The sequence below is a fragment of the Schistocerca gregaria genome, chromosome 1 (assembly GCF_023897955.1).
Source record: "Schistocerca gregaria isolate iqSchGreg1 chromosome 1, iqSchGreg1.2, whole genome shotgun sequence".
NCBI classification, from domain to species: Eukaryota; Metazoa; Arthropoda; class Insecta; order Orthoptera; family Acrididae; genus Schistocerca; species Schistocerca gregaria.
In genome coordinates this window covers 8,432,541-8,449,883 of record NC_064920.1, presented here as the reverse complement: position 1 = coordinate 8,449,883, position 17,343 = coordinate 8,432,541, and the positions used below count along the sequence as shown (strand labels likewise).

Genomic DNA, 17,343 nt, shown 5'->3' with positions numbered 1-17,343 from the left:
TAGTTAAATGGTTAGTCGACAACGCTGAGGGTTTTCATTTGTTATTTGTAGATGTTTTCTTTAGTAACAAAGTCGTCACATTCCTTAACTGATATCCTGCTTTCTGTTCCAGCTATTACCCATATACTTGTAATTTTACTACCTGAATTATTAATTTGATGTATTGTACAGAGTTCTTTGTTTAATTTTTAACCGCTATGCAGCGTATCTAGGTTGATCCAGTCACCTCGCTCGTTGGCACTTCACCCCAGCCAGTCACGCTCGGTTTATTATGATGCACAATCTTCAAAAGCTTATTTCTTGTTAAGATGAATTCAAAAGTGATTTCGTTACGAATGAACCATTCAGTTATGTACGTTTTGCGAGTTTCAGTAGTGGGTGTTTTATTTGTGTGAACAGTACTGTACATTGCGTTATCGAGAACAATACTGCGGGCTTGGTTGTTAGGGCATAGCTTCTGTTCTAACCACTTGTGATTAATATCCCCATTCGTATAATCGTGATGTTGGAATTTAGATTTCAACTCATAACTCTGCTCTCTGTATGAATGACTTCGCCCCTCCAGCGAGGACAAAAACAGCTCTGTAGCCTGCACTGCTATTAGTCACGACGCCCCCAACTACTTCATTCTGCCAGAACGTTATCATTTTATGATGTGTATGCACCCACATTTCGTCTGTTAATACAGCGGGTTGTTTGGCGCCTCTTGTATACACTTTGCTACAATGTCAGAAAGTTCTGTTTTCAAAAGATTTCCACAACATTAGGATTTCGTTCTTCTGCTCGTAACACTCCAAAAATAACCACGTACACCAACAGTCACTTCACAAAGGAAATCAGTATGTGTCACCAAGCGAAAAGCAGAGCACTGACGTCAAAACAGGAATCGTCTCACATTTCAACTGCTTACAGAGCCATATTTTCACTCGGTGGTGGAAAGACGAACTATTATTTTTTTCAGCATATTCCATGGCATCACAGATTAATTAACACAGCTACGATGTTTCAGCGTCCTGCAATGTACAGAGTCCCCATTACAGCACTCGGAACACAGTCAGTTTCGTTATAACCACATGGTACATCACATATCCTTCAACATATCATGAAAATGCCTTCTCCAAGTTGTTTACAGTTCTCCAGTGAACTAGAAATTGCTTTATTATTCACTTTGCAACAGATAAACAAATTAATTGACAGCACACCACAAAAGTAACTATGTAATAGTACCTCACGTTGCATTGTTGCCAAAATTTCAAGGTTGAGCATCCAAGATGGCGGCCATAGATGTGGCAACGTCGCAGGGCGTCATAAGGGTAGTTGTCCGCCCCCGGTAGCTGAGTGGTCAGCGCGACAGACTGTCAATCCAAAGGGCCCGGGTTCGATTCCCGGCTGGGTCGGAGATTTTATCCACTCAGGGACTGGGTGTTGTGTTGTCCTAATCATCATCATTTCATCCCCATCGACGCGCAAGTCGCCGAAGTGGCGTCAAATTGAAAGACTTGCACCAGGCGAACTGTCTACCAGACGGGAGGCCCTCGTCACACGACATTTCATTTTTTCATTAAGAGTAGTTCAAATTTTGGAGGGTACAGTAGCTTAGTTGCGCTACATCCCCTAACGTAACCACTCCAGTCAGTCAGTCTTCCGAAGCGCAAGAGGCAAGGCGTTCGTCCACTCCAGCACACGACCTCTTCCAACGGGCCCAGAGCCTTGAGCAGGCAGCGCGCCGGACTACCTGCCCTAAGTCTCCGCACCGGCGTATGGCGGCGTCACGTGGCAGACATGAGGAGCTTTCTGTTGCAGTACAAGTACCCCCAACACCCCCCCCCCCCCCCCTTCCCATCCCTTACGCACAGATACCCCGTCATTGAACGACAACTGCTTCATGAGTTATTACATATGGCGTTATGGAATATTGTCACAAACATAACTTGAAAGTATCACAGGACCGAAATGTACCACTACACACACACACACACACACACACACACACACACTATTGGGTGGGAGGTGGATGGACGGCGAGTTACCTTAGGTTTAGGCCAGATGATGCGAGAATATTTAAAGAATTACATATTTTATTTCTGATTAGATGTGAACAGTGGCGCCAGACACCTATGCAAAGCTATATTGTGCATGTATCACAAAGAATCGATGTTTTAAGTAACTACCTTTTTCAAAAAAATGGCTCAAATGGCTCTGAGCACTATGCGACTTAACATCTGAGGTAATCAGTCCCCTAGAACTTAGAACTACTTAAACCTAACTAACCAAAGGACATCACACACATCCATGCCCGAGGCAGGATTTGAACCTGTGACCGTAGAGGTCGCGCGGTTCCAGACTGAAGCGCCTAGAACCGCTCGGCCACACTGGTCGGCGTACCTTTTTCATTTTATCGTTTGTCACCATAGTTTATCGTATAGAAACCTGCAAGGAGAATATATATCATGTGCTGGAATATTGACAGCGTTTGCTTCCAAAATCCTAACTGGTCAGAAACCGCACTGCTATAGCGTGTTATAAGTGAAAAACCGTGTACCTTTAGGAGTGCATATGTTTATGTTCACCCTCTTACCGTCTTCCTACTGATCCCAGACACTAGATTTACGTAAAATGCTTCTAAATCTGTCCATCTGGAGCTCCACCCTTCATAAAAACCACCCATTTCTTCTTCTTCTTAATCGTCTGCTATTGCATCAAACACTTTCATTTCTACTACTATACACCGATGTCGGGTGCTAAACTTCTCGACATGCGAGCATCTGGAGAAATCTTGTCCACTTGAATGGGTACCATGAGCAAGATTTTTGCAGAAGAGTAGTTATGGACTCGGCTCGCTCTACTCCTTCACGTGGAATGCAGCGGTCTACTTGTGGTCACCTGCAGATTAAATCGGCGAGAGTGCTGCAGGAAGGCTTGGTGAAAGACGATGCAAGGAGATTTTTCAATCTCTAACTTCAGTCCAAGAATGCGAGAATGCTCTGTGATCTCCATCTGCATGGAGAAAGATCGTAAATTACACACTATGATCAAAGTGCTAGAAATATGTAGAGCGCTGTCTCATATACTTTGGTGTACATGTTGGAGAATTAACAATGAATGGATACTGCACTGTCATCTATCTGCGTTCCATCCTATCTGTCCACTGGTGTGCTGTTGATTACCACATAATGACTGACATCAATTGTTCGAGATGGAGAAAGTGTGTTAGTAGAGGCGCAACAACTTCTGTGGATGGCTACCACCTAAACAGTGATCACATACATGACTGCAATATGAGGAATAAATCTAAATGGAACACTGAGACGTCAGCTACCCCGTGAAAGACAAGTTTAAATGTAAAGGCCATCAATCACCTTTGGACAGCTGTTTGGAAATGATCCACAATGCCGTAGACCTCTTCGAGATTACATATGTTGTGACTGTCTCTTATTTAAAATCAACTAGTGTATGTCTTGTGGGAGCAGCAGCAACAACATGATTTACACCGTGCGACGTCCAGTTTTCTGTGAGAGCCAGTGGCTTGAAACATGTTAACGTCAGTTTAGTACCTGACACAGACCTCGAAGCCATGGTGGAAAAACCAAAACGTGTAGCAGTGTTCAAAGCTGTGTCATATGCTGCCTGAACGTGTTACAGAAAAAAAACCTGTGTTTCAAACAATGAGACAGGGATCGTATCTTGTGTCTGTTTGTGGGATGTGGTCCTCCTCTACAGTACAGGCGATTTTACACTGGTCTGTGCAGGCGACTGAGTGGATTAATATCTGTATATTTAATGGGAGTTGGCACATATGCTTGATGCCAACACACAGATGCTGTGTGTATATATATATACCGGGTGATCAAAAAGTCAGTATAAATTTGAAAACTTAATAAACCACGGAATAATGTAGATAGGTAAAAATTTACACACGTGCTTGGAATATATATATATATATATATATATATATATATATATATATATATATATATATATATATATATATATATATATATACTCCTGGAAATGGAAAAAAGAACACATTGACACCGGTGTGTCAGACCCACCATACTTGCTCCGGACACTGCGAGAGGGCTGTACAAGCAATGATCACACGCACGGCACAGCGGACACACCAGGAACCGCGGTGTTGGCCGTCGAATGGCGCTAGCTGCGCAGCATTTGTGCACCGCCGCCGTCAGTGTCAGCCAGTTTGCCGTGGCATACGGAGCTCCATCGCAGTCTTTAACACTGGTAGCATGCCGCGACAGCGTGGACGTGAACCGTATGTGCAGTTGACAGACTTTGAGCGAGGGCGTATAGTGGTCATGCGGGAGGCCGGGTGGACGTACCGCCGAATTGCTCAACACGTGGGGCGTGAGGTCTCCACAGTACATCGATGTTGTCGCCAGTGGTTGGCGGAAGGTGCACGTGCCCGTCGACCTGGGACCGGACCGCAGCGACGCACGGATGCACGCCAAGACCGTAGGATCCTACGCAGTGCCGTAGGGGACCGCACCGCCACTTCCCAGCACATTAGGGACACTGTTGCTCCTGGGGTATCGGCGAGGACCATTCGCAATCGTCTCCATGAAGCTGGGCTACGGTCCCGCACACCGTTAGGCCGTCTTCCGCTCACGCCCCAACATCGTGCAGCCCGCCTCCAGTGGTGTCGCGACAGGCGTGAATGGAGGGACGAATGGAGACGTGTCGTCTTCAGCGATGAGAGTCGCTTCTGCCTTGGTGCCAATGATGGTCGTATGCGTGTTTGGCGCCGTGCAGGTGAGCGCCACAATCAGGACTGCATACGACCGAGGCACACAGGGCCAACACCCGGCATCATGGTGTGGGGAGCGATCTCCTACACTGGCCGTACACCTCTGGTGATCGTCGAATGGACGCTGAATAGTGCACGGTACATCCAAACCGTCATCGAACCCATCGTTCTACCATTCCTAGACCGGCAAGGGAACTTGCTGTTCCCACAGGACAATGCACGTTCGCATGTATCCCGTGCCACCCAACGGGTTCTAGAAGGTGTAAGTCAACTACCATGGCCAGCAAGATCTCTGGATCTGTCCCCCATTGAGCATGTTTGGGACTGGATGAAGCGTCGTCTCACGCGGTCTGCACGTCCAGCACGAACGCTGGTCCAACTGAGGCGCCAGGTGGAAATGGCATGGCAAGCCGTTCCACAGGACTACATCCAGCATCTCTACGATCGTCTCCATGGGAGAATAGCAGCCTGCATTGCTGCGAAAGGTGGATATACACTGTAATAGTGCCGACATTGTGCATGGTCTGTTGCCTGTGTCTATGTGCCAGTGGTTCTGTCAGAGTGATCATGTGATGTATCTGACCCCAGGAATGTCTCAATAAAGTTTCCCCTTCCTGGGACAATGAATTCAAGGTGTTCTTATTTCAATTTCCAGGAGTATATATATATATATATTCAGTTCTCTGTTTATTGAAGTTAGCGGATCTCTATTGTGTGGTACATGATGAAGAGAATGTTTGGGTGACGGACGTGGATGCTCTCTGAGAGATGTGTGGGGTGCGCAGCGGCAACGGCCTGACATGTTTCCGGCTTACAGTGGAGCCACCCTCACTGGAGAACCCGGCAGGAATATAAGTAACCTAACCCTGTCGCCCCTTACGTGAGGTGTCTTGGGTAGCCTTCATGATTACATGTGTTTTCCGTGGAAATTTGAGAAGATTTAGTATGGACTCGTATTTGAGCTAGACCCGTTATTCCCCCTTCACCTCTCCCCCCCCCCTCCCCCCGCCCCCGCGCGCCATGTAAATTATGTGGTTCACTGGTTCTACACATTTCCCGTTATTATTTGATTGAGAAAACACCGATTGTGGTGTGTTTCGTGTGCATCTAGATGGTGGAAATACGGGTGGAGGACACGTTTGCTGGTTTCCTAGACATGAGAAACACCTTGACTGACTTTGTAAAGTAGAAGGACAATTTGAAGTCTTGTTAAATCATTGACATCGGTATTCGGGAGTGGAAATATCAGTTTTGTCTGTTTTCTTGAGTTTTCACGTAAAGATCGTCACAGACAAGATAAGTTTCTAGTTATTTAGTGGTTTGCAGCACGTTCTACCTCGCTGCATCTCGCTAACGTTTCGGGTTTCCAGAGAAATAATTTCCAATCTTTATCTTCAGAATTACACTGTGCAAGCGACTGGTAGCATACTGCTATCTGTTTGATGTTCAAATGTGTGTGAAATTTTATGGGACTTAACTGCAAAGGTCATCAGTCCCTAAGCTAACACACTACTGTCCCTCTCCCACCAATGTGTGTTTAGAGCTTCTGCAGACCAGCAATGTAAGACACCGAAAAACCACTGAAAATTCCAGACAATTTGCTTGTGTGCAGGACAGTGCTTTGAATTCTGTTTGTGACATTGTTCTGATTTTACCATCTGTGCTAGGACAGAGCTTCGAGAACTGAGGAAAAAATACTGTCCCTGACTCCAGCATCAGCAGATATAAAATAACCCCACTCACCATTTAAAAAAAGTGATGGGCACCACAGTAGCTGTGGGGCTTCTCTCTCTCTCTCTCTCTCTCTCTCTCTCTCTATCAGCGCCTTCAAACAAGAAACTAAAACTCGAGAAGTGTTGAGAGCCCAGTTTAGAATTACGGAGATATTTATTTCGAGTTCTAAATATCATTGTTTTGATGTATAAAATCAGATAAAGAATCTGATATCGATTTTAAGTTCTGTTTGAAACAAAAGTGCGTGAAATGTCTCAGGGAGGTTTCACAGGTGTGGAGCGATCTGCTTTTAGAGTCTGCGTTCAAGTGTGGCGGTATACACGTCAAAATGGAGGTATTCTACTGTGCAGAGATATTTTTCTTGAATGTGTATTTACAGTATTCAGTTGGATTTAGTAACTCATGAAGCAGCTCCTGCTCAAAGACAAGTGTACTTCCCACGAAAGCGCGGTAAGTGTCTCAGGGACGGTTTCACAAGTGTGATGCGGTCTTTTTAGAGTCCTTGTTCAAACGTGGCATTGGCGGTATTCCTTAGAATTAAACGTAAATTGCTTAAATATTCTTGGGTCATCTGTAAAGCTCTCTTCCTCTCTCCTCGTGCAGTAGTACTTTTAGTTCCTGTGATATCTACAAGTTATTGATGTGACAATATTCTGCAAAACCATATGTAATAACTCCTGAAGAAGTTCGTTTCCTATGACATAGGGTTTCTGTGCACCAGGGATGGGAACGGGGGAGCCCGCGGTTATTTCTAACGAACAGCAAGTGCTCAGTGGCGACCGTGTGGCCGTCCTGTAAGCCAGTGTGGAGACTTGCGACAGGTAGTCCCTGCCCAGGTCTCTGGACACGTCGGAAGAGGCCCCCCGCACTGGAGTGAGTAAATGTCTTGCCTCTTTTGCTTTGAAAGATTGACTGACTGGACTTTCATCTAATGATCTACATTTAAAGCAAATACATTTATCAGTAACAGTTTTGAACTGTAATTTAACAAATATTCATAATATCATGAAACGTATTTGTCTTTACCAAGTATCATTGCTATCAACACAGTCCTCAGATGCTAATTATATTCCTCCTCTTCCTCCTCCTCAGCACAGACATCTTGTCCACTGAACGCAGCGAACAATTATGTCCATCCTCCCAGTGCAGCAGCTAGACACATTTCCCCCAAACCGCCATCTTGGATTAGGTCGTGGGAGGGGGGAGGGACGACAGTGCCCTCTGGTGGCTGTACTGTGAACTAGATCAGTTAGACTCCGTACCTAATGATGGACACATTGGATGGAGCTACTGCCTATCACAACTCAAATTGTTGAAATAAACAATGTAAAAAAAGTAAATACTTATGTCTGACTTAATCCAGCAGTCCACACAGACTCAGTCCTTTTCCCTCCTTCCTGATGCTACAAACAATCCTGTTGGAGGAATATCCGCAACTGAGCACTGTACCAGAGGTTGAAAATACCGCTTCAGGTGTAAAGTTCTTTTATCATCATACGACTGGTTTTGGACTCTTATAACCCCATCTTCAAGTGTCATAACTTGGTGCTGTGACCCCCGAGTGCCACAGTGGACGTGTACTAGGCGCTGTGTGCTATCCACGAGCGCAGAACAGGGAGTAGCGAATGCAAAGGAGGAAGCTGGTAATTTCCTGGTGGGCGAGGGGAGGGAAACAATGCATACAAAATAAAGACTTACATCCATCCTGTTTCGCAGCTCAGCACTAACTGAATTGTTCTCCTGCCAATTTCCAGATGGGGAAGGGGTTGGGAGGGAGAGATGGGAACAGTGTTAGGTTAGTGGAGGCAGCCCAACTGACCTGTTTTCCCTCCAAAATTTGAACTTCCCACTTTGATGTCACTTCGACATTGCCACATCTGTGGCCACCATTTTGAATCCACTATCTTGAATAAATCTGGTAAAAATGTAATATGGGGTAACGCCCTTGTTGCCCTACTACTTGCAATGGTTTTCACACTGCTGTAGAGCCTATACATTATTATTATTATTATTATTATTATTATTATTATTTCTTTCTTATCTCAGATGTTATGTCTGGTCAAAAGTGGAAAGTGACGCGGACCTTGATCAAGCGTGACTTCCTTTTAACTGTACAGTATATGTTATATTGCATTTAGGAATTTTCGGGTAATTGAACATGTATCAATAATTACAGATTTCTGTAGTTGTATGTATAAGTTTGGATGTAGCTCTATTGCATTGATGTACTGGTGGACATTGTGTGGTATGACTCCTGTAGTTGATAGTATAATTGGTATAATGTCAACTTTATCCTGATGCCACATATCCTTGACTTCCTCAGCCAGTTGGATGTATTTTTCAATTTTTTCTCCTGTTTTCTTTTGTTATTTGTTGTATTGGGTATGGATATTTCGATTAGTTGTATTAATTTTTTCTTTTTATTGGTGAGTATGATGTCAGGTTTGTTATGTGGTGGTGTTTTATCTGTTGTAATTGTTCTGTTCCAGTATAATTTGTATTCATCCAGTACATTTTGTGGTGTATACTTGTATGTGGGAACGAGTTGTTTTATAAGTTTATGTTGTAAGGCAAGCTGTTGATGTATTATTTTTGCTACATTGTCATGTCTTCTGGGTTATTCTGTATTTGCTAGTATTGTACATCCGCTTGTGATGTGATCTACTGTTTCTATTTGTTGTTTGTAAAGTCTGCATTTATCTGTTGTGGTATTGGGATCTTTAATAATATGCTTGCTGTAATATCTGGTGTTTATTGTTTGATCCTGTATTGCAATTATGAATCCTTCCTTCTCACTGTATATATTGCCTTTTCTTAGCCATTTGTTGGATGTGTCTTGATCGATGTGTGGCTGTGTTAGATGATACGGGTGCTTGTCATGTAGTGTTTTCTTTTTCCAATTTACTTTCTTCGTATCTGTTGACGTTATGTGATCTAAAGGGTTGTAGAAGTGGTTATGAAATTGCAGTGGTGTAGCCGATGTATTTATATGAGTGATTGCTTTGTGTATTTTGCTAGTTTCTGCTCGTTCTAGAAAGAATTGTCTTAAATGTCTACCTGTCCATAATGTAGGTTTTTTACATCGATAAATCCCCTTCCTCCTCCCTTTCTGCTTAATGTGAATCTTTCTGTTACTGAATGTATGCGATGTATTCTATATTTGTGGCATTGTGATCGTGTAAGTGTATTGAGTGCTTCTGGGTCTGTGTTACTCCATTTCACTACTCTAAATGAGTAGGTCAATATTGATATAGCATAAGTACTTATAGCTTTTGTCTTGTTTCTTCCTGTCAATTCTGTTTTCAGTATTTTTGTTAGTCTTTGTCTATATTTTTCTTTTAGGTCTTCTTTAATATTTGTATTATCTATTCCCATTTTTGGTCTGTATCCTAGATATTATAGGAATCTGTTTTTTCCATCGCTTCTATGCAGTCGCAGTGGTTATCCAATATGTAATCTTCTTGTTTAGTGTGTTTTCCCTTGACTATGCTATTTTTCTTACATTTGTCTGTTCCAAAAGCGATATTTATATCATTGCTAAATACTTCTGTTATCTTTAGTAACTGGTTGAGTTGTTGATTTGTTGCTGCCAGTAGTTTTAGATCATCCATGTATAGCAAATGTGTGATTTTGTGTGGGTATGTTCCAGTAATATTGTATCCATAATTTGTATTATTTAGCATGTTGGATAGTGGGTTCAGAGTAAGGCAGAACCAGAAAGGACTTAATGAGTCTTCTTGGTATATTCCACACTTAATCTGTATTGGCTGTAATATGATATTATTTTATAATTTGTTTGGATATTGAGTGTGGTTTTCCAATTTTTTATTACTATGTTTAGGAACTGTATCAATTTAGGATCTACTTTGTATATTTCCAATATTTGTAGTAACCATGAGTGGGGTACACTATCAAAAGTTTTCGGTAATCAATGTATGGGTAGTGTAGCGACCTTTGTTTAGTTTTAGCTTGATATGCCACCTCTGCATCTATTATCAGTTGCTCCTTACATCCTCGTGCTCCTTTGCAAGAGCCTTTTTGTTCTTCATTTATAATTATGTTCTGTGTTGTATGTGTCATTAATTTCTGTGTTAATATTTTGTATGTTGTTGGTAGGCATGTTATGGGGCGGTATTTAACTGGGTTTGCTGTGTCTGCTTGATCTTTAGGTTTCATATAAGTTATTCCATGTGTAAGTGTATCAGGGAATGTGTATGGGTCTGCAATGTAACTGTTAAATAATTTAGCTGGATGTGAATGTGTTGAGGTGAACTTCTTTAGCCAGAAATTTGCTATTGTATCTTTTCCAGGGGCTTTGAGTAGAATTAATTGCTTTGGTGACTTCATGTTGCAAAAGTATCACTTCAGGCATTTGTGGTATCATCTTGTATGTGTTGTTTCTGCTTCTATCCACCGTGCTTGCCTGTTATGTTGTACCGGGCTTGACCATATGTTGCTCCAGAAGTGTTCCATGTCTGTTATGCTTGGTGGATTGTCTATTTTAATGTATGTGTTATCTATTGTCTGGTAAAATTTCTTTTGGTTTGTGTTGAATGTTTGGTTTTGTTTCCTTCTATTTTGACTTTTTTTGTATCTTCTAAGTTGTTTGGCCAATGCTTGTAATTTTTGCTTCTTTTCAACTAATTGCTCTATCGCTTCTTGTTGTGAGATTTTACCTAACCTTTTTCGTTTTTTTTCTGACATTTGATGTATTATAAATTGTGTTAGCTGTCCATTGTCTTTTCTCAGTTTTTCTATTCTGATCTGTAGCCTGTGTTGCCCTGCTGGTTTTGTGGGTTTCTTCTGTGTATTGGTTGGTTCTGATCTCTGCCTAGTGTGTATATTTAGTGTAGTGAGTGCTTCTATATAAACCAGTAGTTGTAACTCTTCCATAGTTGTGTTTTCATTTATTTTGTTGTGTATGATTGTGTTGATAGTTTTTATTGTTGTTTAGACTTGTGGGTTATTTGGCGTCTATGCAAGAACGGTCTAATGTCTGTATTTGTGTCTTTGTATTATATATATGTCAGCTGAAATTTTTCTTCTATATCTAACATGTGTGTCACTTCGTGTTCTATTTGTACCTGTTCTGGTGGCAGTCTTAATATTTCGTTTTCCTCTGATTGTTTAATTGATATGTGTTGTTCTTTGTTTGTTTGCTCTGGGCTGTTTGAGTCCATTACTGTATTTTCTTCTTCTTCTTCTGATTGCACATTATTTTCTTCCAGTATTTGTTGTACTTGTTGTTTGACGTTTCCTAATTCTGACTGGGGTATCCTGTTATTTTTGATTATTACACGGATCTGATCAGCTAGTCGTTGATCTGTTAAAATTTTTGATTCTGGGTATCTGGTAATAAATGTTGTGTATACTTGTGATCTGTATCCAGTTGTGTTGGTTCCTAGGTTTGTTGCTTGGTAATAACAGAACATGAGGTGTCGATTAACTTCATCTGACCATCTCATCCTCTGTCTCTGTTTTCCTTCTAGGGTGGTTGCAGGAAGCATATCCTGCAAAACACCTCTACTTGGATTTAAATCATTTTCCAGTTGGCTTGCAGTGTCGTTACCCTTGTGGGCGGGCATAGGGTTCAAGCGTCGTCCCCGACCATGACGGCGCTTGTCCGAGGCTTCTTTAGTTCTGTCCTGAACCAACTAATCACACTAAAAGGGGGGTTAGCCCTATTAGTGGTTTGTTCTTTTCGTCGCCTTTTACGACTGGCAGAACATACCGGAGGCCTATTCTTTTCCCGGGCCTATTGTTATTATTATTATTATTATTATTATCATTAGCATTAGCGCCAACAGACATACACAAAGCATTGACTGGCAGTGTCAGGCCTTCCATTTTCTGCCATTTGAGAAGTTATGAGCGCAGGAGTCAGGTGATTTAAAAAAAAATGGCTCTGAGCACTATGGGACTTAACAGCTATGGTCATCAGTCCCCTAGAACTTAGAACTACTTAAACCTAACTAACCTAAGGACATCACACAACACCCAGTCATCGATTTACAAACAATAAGTTTGTAATTTTTTCTGTTTTCTTTCGTTGCTTAGTTGTTTCGAAATTCGTGAAGGTATGTTCCGTCTATGCAACTAACTGAAGTCAATTTGTTTCGTGTTACATGCGTTTCGCATCTTTTATTTGTGAAGCATCTTCAGTGGCCTGTAATATATGTTTCTTTTTATACATGTAATAAATGTATAATGGGGGAGTTACAATATCTTACTATGTTACATATTGTCCTGTTTTTCTCTTGCTTTTTAGGTTAGAATCAACTTTTGTAGCGCAAATTGCGTCATGTGAAATTAGCGTTCGGTGTTACGATTTCAGCGCTGTTAGCTCACGCGTGTGGCCCTGGAGATACCTTCACTAGTCTTCATGCTCTAGTCGGCCGATTTCTGGCGTTCTCTCACCCACACTTAATTCAACATATGGCATATGTCAGTTGTACTTTGCATTTTGTGTTCAACATGTGTGTGTTTTTGGTGTGTAGTTTTACCAACTGTCGCTTTATGTTTATCTTTCATCTTTTGTTTGTGTTGTTTGTGATATTTTTCATTTGTTGTGTGTGTGTGTGTGTGTGTGTGTGTGGGCGCGCGCGCTCAGACGTGAGACAGAAAGAGAATGGGGAAAGGAAGATTCATTAATTTCTTATTCTGGTTAGATTTTCAGATCTCTCTTATTGTTTTGGTGGTTAGCATGTTCTGAGAGTTAGTGCTTATACGGATTTGGCCATTGCGTGCCTTCTTTTCCATTCCATGGCTGTCTGTATGTGAATGTTTACTTACAATGTTTTTGTTGTGATTATTAACTCTGACAGGTGTCATGTCACGTTCTTTTTTGGGTTGTTCATGTCAATGTTGTATCAAGTGTTTGGCTCCTTTCGTGTTTCCAACGTCTTACATGTTCCTTGTATCTAGTTTTGAAGTTCCTGCCTATTGTTGCCAGATATACTGATTTACAGTCTTGGCACTCTAGCTGGTATATGCCTGCTCCTTTTTTTCTGGCTTGTCTGTTGTTTGCAAATGTACTGGAGTGTGTTTCTTGTTCTGTAAGCCACGTGTAATCCCTGTTTCTTTAATATATTTGCTATCCTGTGTGTTGCTTTGTGTTTGTAATAGTGTAGAATTTTTTCCTTTTACTCATGTCATGAATGTTACTGTTTTATGTTTCCGTGTATGCTGTAATGTCTGTGGTGTTTTGTGGGGTACTTCGGTGTTTGTGTTCTCTGCTTGTCTGGATATTCTTTAGTTGTGTTATAATTGTTTGGTTGAGCTTTTTTTTACTATGTGGGTGCTGTAATCATTGTTTGTGACAGTGAGTTGTGTGGTCTGCTATTATTTTTCCATAGTTTTCTTTGCTGAGTAGGATGTTACATAGTCTGTGTAACTTGTGTCTCAGGGCCGCTAATTTTTTATTTCGCCGGTGGTTGGATGAAGCATGTATAATTGTGTCTGGGGCTGTTGGCGTTCGAAGATGTCAAAGGTGTATGTATTGTTGTCTCACTTTATTGTTATATCCAAGAGATGTATTTGCTTTTGTGTTGTTTTTTTCATCAATGGAAAAGAAGGCACCCAGTGACCAAATCCGTATAAGCAATAACTCTCTGGTGATGATAGTCACCAAAACAACAAATGCAAAAAATGAAACCACAAACCACACACACAACATATACAAAACACAGTGACAGTTGGCAACAGTTCACACCGAAAACACACACATGTTGAACACAAAATGCAAAGTGCAACTGCTGTGCGCGATGTGTTTAATCAAGTGTGGCTGAAAGAACGCCTGAATTGGGGCGACTGGAGCATGGAGACTGATGAACATACTCCAGGACTACACGTGTGAGCTAACAGCGCCGAAAATGTGGCACCGTACGCTAATTTCACATGATGAAATTTGTGCTACAGAAGTTGATTCTAACCTAAAAAAACAAGAGAAAAACAGGACAAAATATGACATATTAAGATACTGTAACTACTACCACACAATACGTTTCTGTAAATAAAGAAACATGTATTACAGGCCTTTGAAGATGCTTCACAAATAAAAGAAGCGAAACTCATGTGGCAATAAACAAATTGCCTTCAATTAATTCCATAGACGGAACATATCTCCACGAAGTAAGTTTATTGGTCACATTTGGTTTTGAATGGGGGTGCAGAATGTAGATGATGACTCTGTCGCTAGAGAGAGAAATGATGGAGAGGAAGAATGTTTTGTGATCAGTCGTCTATGCAGATATTAGCTCTCTTTTCTCAAGAGATAGATTGCACTTGCGATGTACTGAGAATCGCTTCATTCTACGGAAGGTCCTTAAAAATAAGTAGTAGCAAGTGTCTCATTGGTTTGTGGTTTATAAAACACCTACGAAGTCTAAATATCACTTCTCTTTCTTAATTTTAAAAATGAAAATATTAAAAAAATTCTGTTTCAATTTAAAGATTAGTTGGGTTGTAATGATAAAGGGGGGGGGGGGATGGAGGGTAGAGGGGATAAGCGCTGCTGCCTGTTTGCAGTAAGGACTATTGGTCTGAGAAAGTTTGGCACCCGCTATTCCATACGTATTACAAATTAGCGTCCCCTGCCAAGTTAATTTTGTCTAAATCTGAGGAACTGCTTTAGGGTTTTCGACACGGTTTTCATTTAGCGACAAATTGCGCCGGGAACGTTTGCACGTTCATTTATTGCCGCCATATCAGAGTGCTCGTCCGGCCGCGCATCTGCTTGCCAGTGACCTAGTGTAAAATGCCGCCATCATGTACTCATTAAGAGGTACGGTCTTACGTTGAAGGTTGAACAAAGCGTCTGTGTTTTCAGGGATTGTACCTCGTGGCGTTAATATTAGCCACAATCTGTTCATCCCGTATTTGAGACTGACCGCACTTATCGACTTCCAAGAAATTTTACGCACAATTTCAACCATTTCTAAACTTTTCTCTGCTGACATTCCCCACAAAATAATGAAAATAAAAATGTGTATTTGTTACTACATTTTCACTTTCGATGCAATATATCTTCAGTATCAGGCATGTCTGTGGGTCAATAATGGGAGTCTAAGGAAAACGAGATAGTTACGGTTTTGCATCTTCAACTACGAAGCTTTTACGTGCTTAACATAAAATATTTAACACATTAAATCATTAATTAATCAGGTTGTTGAAGTTTTTGTACATGTGAGGTCAATTCTTTAATGTGAAGGGGGAGATGGGATTTAGTGTTAAGCAGTGTGTTTAAAAAAAGTGTCACACATTGCTATCAGCATGTAGTACAGGAAAAGTTCCTATAATGATGTGTCTGCAAACCAATAAGTGCTGAGACATGGTCCATGAAGATCCACAGTTCACCGGCTGCATTTTAGGTACACATGAGGGAAGATTCATAGGAGAGGATATAGTAAATAAAAAGAATAAGCACATGTCGGCTGATGGAAATGTACACAGATCAGGGAGGTGAGCCATCAGGGTCGCTTCAGTGTCGATGTAAAAGTACGAATTGTTGCCGACAGACTCAGTGGGGCATGCACTGTACCGAACAGGTTAACATGTGCTGTGTATCTCCGATTTCTGCACGTGAATTACCGGCGCTATTGGACAGTGTTACCCTTACACAAAGATGACGACTGTTGTTTATCCACGATGGGGAACCAGTTGATGTTTTACAGGCCGAGCGACATTAGAGTACACAGCCGATGGACTGATGGAGGAAGTGTGGTACTATGGCCCCCCCCCCCCCCACTTACCGGATCTGGATCAATCGGATTTCTGGCTACGGAGACATTTAAAGGCGACATGGTATGTCCAAGCGTTCAAACAAAGTGCCGACGTACCACGAGGGTGTGACCGATGCTTGCGGCGCTGTTCGAATGGAGCCCGGTGTGTCTGAAATAGTTGGACGATTGACTGTGAAGAAGGGCTCGAGAATGTGCCAGGATGCGTGGTAGACTCATGCGGCACTGGCGTATTACACCGCAGTTGACGTCGTTACGCAGCGGCCACCGTGGCGCAGAGCAGAGAGACATGCCGGTAAAGTGTGGGACGCCTACCTCTCTGTGCCTGTGCAGGCGGTGGTGGCGGTGCGTCTTGGACACCCCCGAGTGCGAGTGGGGGCGGCGGCGACGCAGCCGCTGGGCGTAGGCGGCCGGGAGCGGTGGCGGCGGCGGCGGCGGCGGCGGCAGAGGCGGCGAGTACCAGGGGGACACCTTCATGGCGGCGGCGGGTTGCGCACTGCCTCCGAGCGCCGCCGCCGCCGCCGCCGCCGCACCGGCTCGGGGAAACCCTACACCAGACACCGCCCCCACTGCCGCCCACCGCCGATACGGCCGCCGGGCAGATTGGCGGCCCTGCTTCACACTACACATCTGTCCACTGCTGACGGAATTCCGCGACTGTCTCCTGTCAGCACTCGCCGAGTGACGTCTTTACATTACAACTTGGAAAAAAATGTATAATGCAATACGTTTCTACTCAGGTCTGAAGATGATCACTGCCGACCGAAATAAATTACCCGATTATAAATAGAGATTGTATGCCGAGACTCGAGTTATAATAAAACAAGTCGATGTCAGGAAGTGGCTGCGAGCAGTTGCAGAATGATTTGCACTGGAGTTGCGGCGTCCTGAGACGAGACCCAGCTTACAGACCAGAACAGCTGAGGTCGCGGTTGCAAGAATATTACTGAAAAAATATTGGCGACGAGTAGCAAAAAGTTGAAATACAAACAGTAGACGTATTTGGCTGAAGACACTGATACACAGTTATCGAGGAACATCGCTGAATAAACTATAAGCAGTGGACGTCGCTCAGATTACAAAGTTTCTGGGAATTTCGTATGCAAGTTC

The 17,343-nt window shown here is 42.6% G+C and overlaps 1 protein-coding gene across 1 annotated transcript in view; it reads right to left on the bottom strand.

Annotated features, from left to right (window-relative positions):
* Nucleotides 1-16,725, bottom strand: part of LOC126320910 (tight junction protein ZO-1) — an 839,027-nt gene extending 822,302 nt beyond the window's left edge. The window contains exon 1 of the mRNA XM_049994135.1: nt 16,549-16,725. Coding sequence (XP_049850092.1) covers nt 16,549-16,710 — 162 coding nt within the window. The 5' untranslated portion in view covers nt 16,711-16,725. The remainder of the gene's footprint in view (nt 1-16,548) is intronic.
* Nucleotides 16,726-17,343: the final 618 nt, after the last annotated feature.